We start from the raw sequence: 6,330 nt of genomic DNA on the forward strand, positions 1-6,330 counted from the left end.
CTCAAATGAAAAAAAACAAAATCGACTCTAGCAAGGACGCCTTTTTGTGGGAATGCAACATCTGGAGGAATATGGTGGCCTGCGAGTGATGGGGGTTACAGAGTGTAGGTCACAGAGAGAAGGTTAAGGATTGAACCCTCCATTTGTCTGGGGCCTGTTCTGTGTGCAGTCTGAATGTCCTCCCTGTGCCTGAGTAGGGTGTACTCATGCTTCCTCCCATAGTTCACAGACGTGCTTGTTCGGTTGTGACTGAATTTCCCTTTAGTGTACAAGTAGCCTTATAGGAAATACCGGGACTTCACAGAGTCTGCCTGTGACCACTTAACCAACCATTGTGATTGTACGTTTCCAGGAGTACTGTGAACGCATCACAAACACACAGTCGCAAACCACAAAACGGAAGCTAGGTGTGACATATATAGAGAGACAGGTTTTAATTGTCAGCAGCTCGGTAGTTGTGTTTCCTGTTTCTGGAGCTTTCTGGAGGCGCACTTTAAATGCATCCGTCCCGGTGACGGCTTCTACACGACCACAGCAGGAGACGCCACAGACATGGTAAGTCCATAAAGACTGTTTGATAATATGTTCAACATGACTTTCATAACACCGAACAGTTTCCACAAGAAGAGAGAAGAGAAGACAGAGAGAGGAGAGTTTGTTCTAGCTGCTGAAAAACGAGCTCAGGAAGGTCAAAGTTGGCAAAGAGGACACTGTAGGCGATGTCACCTGTGACGTCTCCCTTTCTACCTGTTGACAGTCTATGCTATTTTAAATGTTGAGGATTGATTCAGAAAAGAGCAGTGAAGGGCAGGCTGTTAGGCTAGAAGAGAGTTTAGCTTCGGGTCTGAACAACTTTTAATCAAACTTCAATTAACGAACTTACATTTCTAAAAGTAAAACACATATTCAGCATTCAAAAGTGTCACTTCCATAATAAGCCTCTACACTGAAAGAAAATAAGATGCATGACAGAGACACTACAGGGTTAAAAACAAAGACCTGTTATGTGTAATAATTAGGGTCAGACCGATGTGGGAGTTTTGGGGCCGATGTTGGGGAAAAAAGCTGCTACGTATCAGCCGATATCTTTCTAAGATCTATGTTTGATCTGTAGAGATAAATAAATATAGATATACACATTTATTGTGTCTAACCCTCAGATATCAAAAACTTTATAAAGAAGACAAGATATTCACTCAAATGTAAAGTAACTGAGCATGTACGTTCATCACCGCTCAGATTGAGATTCTTACCTCAGGAGACCCCCCCCTAGATATAATCTAGATATTATCCGGAGTGCAGATGTGAAAACGGCTTTAGATATGCTGATATCAGCCGATTAATAGGTCAGGCTCTAATGACAATAATAAGAGCCTGGAGAGCAATTAAAGGAAATAAAACAGAGGAGAGAGATGAAAGCTTTTATAATGTGACAAATAACAAAAAAGAAATATGAAATAAGATAACAGAATATGGAACATGATCATAATAAGACGATATCAAATAAATAAATGTTGCCTGGTTCCCTGGTTAGTGCCAGGTAGGCCGACATGAACACAGACAGGAGGGAGGAAAGGGAAGGAGTGAGTGAGGGGAGGAAGGAAGCAAGGAGGGGTACTGGAATGGGCAGCAGTTCCTGTGAAAAGACGTCGCCAGCTGACTGTTAAACACAAACTCTTTTCTTTAAACTGGGTAACTGGGTCATTCATTGTTCACTGTCTAACCCCTTCAATTCATTAAAGTCTATGAATCCTGACTTCCTGTGGATAGTAGACCAACAGTATACCTTCAGTAGACCTTCAGTAGACCTAAAGCAGACCCTCAGCACTTTAAAGAGAAGTGAGAGTGAATTATGAGCCAAAGCAGAAAGCGTTCTTGTTTTGTTCTATCTGTTGGTTTCCTGTTCCTGTCAACATCTGAGACGGGGGTTTCCTCTCATTACTCAGGATACAAATTGCATTACGCTCTAACTGCTCTCTGCATGTCCTGCTCCTGGCTTCTTATCAGCCTGGATCTACTGTTGTTTGTCTTCTGCCCCCTCCATGGGGTGCTTTCTTTTTCCACTTCTGCTGCCACCACACTTTCTGCTGAACTGGGAAAGCCTGTTCTTCTTCATTTTACTTGAATGATAAATTATTAATCTCTCTGTACTGAAGACTTAAGTTCAGCTGCTCTTATTTTGTTTCTTGTTCTAGATCCACTCTGATCCTGTATTTGATCATGCCTATAAACCCCTCTATTTCAACCCTGCTCAGAACAGGCTATTTCTGTGTCTGTATCTTTAAATATGTAAATGAGCTGTGTCTGACCATGCCCCCCTCTCTGGAAGGGCTTGGGTGTCTCGGTCTTTCTCACTCCATGTCCTATTGTTTACGGTGAGAAGTCAGACTCAGAGGGCAGAACAAACACCTAGCTGTGGGAGTGTCACCCACCTGGGGGAGGGGCTACTGCTATTTGTGATGTCATGAAGGGAAAATCTCCAAACAGCCTGTTTGAGCACACATTTTCTGAAAAGTGGAGCAGGCAAAAGACAGAGAGGATGGACTTTTCTCATCATTGGGGGGTTTATAGACAGACTAGAGACACATAATAGAGTTAGAGGAACATGGTGGAGAGGATTTTGTATAATATGTGACCTTTAAATCGTGCACATGTCTGAACAACTAGATCTGAGATGAGCATGTTGCTGACGTTTTGGAGAAAATGGCCGCTGTATAAGGAAGCGTGAACTACTTCTGAAAGCTGCCGTACTGTTGCTGTTTGTGCTGCTGTAAAAAAAACATCAGGTGAATTATACTCAGATACATTAGCTCGTCGGGAAAACATATTCTCTTCCTCAGGTCAGTTTTAGGTCGGTATGTCTTGACAACAGTCAACTCGGAGTTCATTTTCATCGGGGTGGAGGAGTAGCAGAGAGAATCACTCCCATGATTCCCCTCCAGCCTCAATGTCATCTTTTGTTATTTTTGATTGAGAGCCCCCTGGTGGCGGAATGTACATACTGTGCGTTTAACTCTGTTTCTGAGGTAGTGGTGATAAAAACGCTTGTGACCAAAATGTTACACTTTGAAACTTTTTTCACACATGATGACAAAACAAACTCAACACCACATGCAGCTCCTTAATCGTTTAATCTGGATTATCTTGTTCTCATGATTTTGGGAAGATTCAATCATAACTGAAATTGAAACTGGATTAATAGCTCAACCTTACTGTGAGAAGTAGACTGATCTTTATTTAATGAATCGGTTTATTGAGGCTGGAAAACTTTCCTAAAGCTCAAGACGACTCAAATCTTGATGCTACAGTCTCAGACATGTCTCACCAGACTCTGACATCATGCTTCATGTGTTGATTGGGCAGGAAAATGGGAAGAGCCGCCTGCAGCAGGCCCAGGACGATGTGGAGGAGGTGAAGGGCATCATGCTGGACAACATGAACAAGGCAGATGAGAGAGGTGACAAACTGAACGACCTGGAGGACAGAGCTGACGAGCTGCTGGAAAAGGTAAGAGTGTGTCAGAGAAGCTGTTCAGGTGAAAGAAAGACAACACAGCACTTTAGTTTCTCTGTGGACTTTGTGAAGGTCGGGGGAATGACTGGAGTTTATGGTTTACAGACTCCCTCTCTGCAGGCTCACAAATAGGAAATGTCACATTGAGGTCTAAAAATACACCTTAGGAGGAGCTGGAGAGGAAAACAAATGTACAATTTCCATCCTGATTGTGTTTGATGGGGCTATTTTTAGAGAGGTATTTCCTATTGTTTGCTAAGATGAATGAAGTAAGCTGGTCTCCCCGGGTACCACAGAGTGAGTCCAGGACATGCCATGAGGTAAATGTCCATCTGGGGGTCAAAAAGAAGGTCAACCTATTTCCACATAGCCCCGTTGGCCTGTGTTACATAACGCTGTGGCCAAGATCTCAGGGAAGTAGAAAAGCAAACAGACAGGACTAAACAGTTTGATTTACTTTGTGATCACATGGTTTGTAAGGATGTGCAGCTGGGAGCTCTCAAGTGTCGCTCAGCACTCAGAGCACGATAACACATCAACAATTTGGAGCCATTTTAAGACCTAAAGCTGCACTAGATTCTATTTTTATCAGAATAAAGGAACAACCAAGTAAATGTGATGTGAGGGGGATTATCATGAGACTCTGCGTTCCCAAAAATAACTTTAAAAATACTCCAACACAAGACTTTGCCTAAATGTTCTCTCCTCCTGCTACTCTCGTCTCTGTGCATGTCAGTGGCGTCAAGGGTTCAACTTTGATTGGATATTAACTTTGTGACGTCCTGTCAATCAGATAGTGTTGTGGGAGGGACAATAGGTGAGACGGAGTGGTGAGAGTAGTGCTCTTTGTAAGTCATTTATTGTATCGGCAATCGTAAAATAAAACGCTGATACAGATAATCGACAGAGTGCCGGATATCGGCCCCCGATCACGACCAGGAGGATAATCAGTCGACCCCTACCGGAAAGACTACAGTGATGTGATCATCGAGAATATTCTTCTTTAAAGAATGGAACGGAAGGAAACAACAGAAGTGCATTTCATTTCATCACGTGCAGTTCAAATGGTGTTGAAAGTGCTGTGCTGTGAATAATCTTTTATTCATATGTCCAACTCTATCAGGCATTTAAGACGTTTAGTTACACGACACAATAATCTGAGTTTATCTATGTGTGCTTCTCTTTCAGAGTAAAACTTTTGAAAAGACTACGCGTAAGCTGAAGCAAAAGTATAAAGGGACAAGGAAACTGGTGTTCATCAGTGTCGGAGTGGTCGCTGCACTCATCATTATCGGACTCATAATCTTTGCCATTGTTTAAAAATTAAGTTGAATATTTTCAACCAAACATCATTGTGCTGCTCACTTTCTACTTCTTTATCGTATGGATCGGATCTCAAACAAGGCCACCACTCAAAGGAAGAAGTCACAGAATCCATTCCCCTGCCTCGGTTGCTGGTTCGGTTTGACTCAACTGTCTGAAGACGATGGAGGAGAAAACACTTTCAGTTCATCTCGTGTAAATATTTGCAGCCTGATGTAGTTTCAAATCAGAAACAATTACCTGATGTTCTGTCTCATCCAATCTCTCTGCCTCTAATAAAATAAACTCCAAATTGTCTGCATCATTAAAGTGTCTGTGAAGCTGGAGTAAAAGAGTCTCTTGGTGTGTTCATGTCTGAATCAACACATCTCTAAGGTCTACTCCACATGCAGGCAGGTATTTGTTAAACAAAGGTTTTCCTCCTCCATCTAAAAAAATAATCCCGTCCACACACGCTTAGTTCTCAAGAACATCTTTGTCCACAAGACAAATTACACTTCTCACACACACTGGCCTGTAATACACACACACATGAACAAACAGGACCTGTGGACAAGCCTTTAATGGAGAGATGTCAGAGTGGGGGGGGGGGGGGCTACACAGCACCAGAGCAAGGGCACCTCAGCAGCACTCGGGACGTGACCTGGTACCTCTCCAGCAACTTTTTGTAATATGACCACTGTATTGTAGCACAAACAAAAACATTCTGAAGATTGGCTCTTTTTGCTTTTATTTACGTCATTGTTCATCTTGTTTTTCCAGGCAACATGTGATGTATGGGACTTCAGGGGCTGTTAGAGCAAGCCTCAAGTGGACACTTGAGGAACTGCTGCTTTATGCAATTCTGATTGGCTTCATTTTTCAACACTTGAGGAGGCTGCCTCTTGGTCCAGTCCTTACTTTTTAAACCATCTCTGATCCCTTGTGGACTCGGGCACATCATTCCTCACGTCTTTAACATCTGTGAGGGTTCAGTGCTTAGGCTTTAGGGTGGAGACTGGGATTGGGCCTTTGTGTGTTTGATGCAGGCTAAGGTGCACCCACACATGAAGGAAAGGTAAAGCATTTGCAACAATCTCACAATATCTGATACCATCCTGCCAGGTTTGTGGAGGTGTGCCTTAATCACTTCCAAACAACCAGAGAATTATACTTGATTTCTCTTTCCTCTGAAGTTGTCAGCTGGCTCGTTCAGAGCGGCTCCTCCAGGGACGAGAGGTCAGTGTTATCTCACTCATTCTATCTTTCCATATCATCTCACAGGAGCACTGAAAATGTGACAGCCTGAAACTGTCAATGATTACATTCATGTCTTCTTATCAGAGGTTATGATGTTAATAAACCACTAAGAACAGTGACCACTGCTGAAGTTATATATTAACTTTAAGAATAACAATATTAACACACATCCATATTTTAATCAGTTGAAACACGTTGTATATTCTAAGGCTTCATAAGTGAGACAATAACCTAAATACATTCATAAGTAAACTA

General features: G+C 42.4%; 1 protein-coding gene across 1 annotated transcript; it reads left to right on the forward strand.

Annotated features, from left to right (window-relative positions):
- Window positions 1–400: 400 nt before the first annotated feature.
- LOC109985938 (vesicle-associated membrane protein 1-like) lies at window positions 401–5,137 on the forward strand. Its single transcript, XM_020636402.3, has 3 exons — window positions 401–555; window positions 3,364–3,507; window positions 4,702–5,137. The coding sequence occupies exons 1-3, from the start codon at window positions 553–555 to the stop codon at window positions 4,831–4,833; spliced, it is 279 nt and encodes a 92-aa protein (XP_020492058.1). The 5' UTR covers window positions 401–552; the 3' UTR covers window positions 4,834–5,137.
- Window positions 5,138–6,330: the final 1,193 nt, after the last annotated feature.

Source organism: Labrus bergylta, chromosome 2, assembly GCF_963930695.1.
Source record: "Labrus bergylta chromosome 2, fLabBer1.1, whole genome shotgun sequence".
Taxonomy (NCBI): domain Eukaryota; kingdom Metazoa; phylum Chordata; class Actinopteri; order Labriformes; family Labridae; genus Labrus; species Labrus bergylta.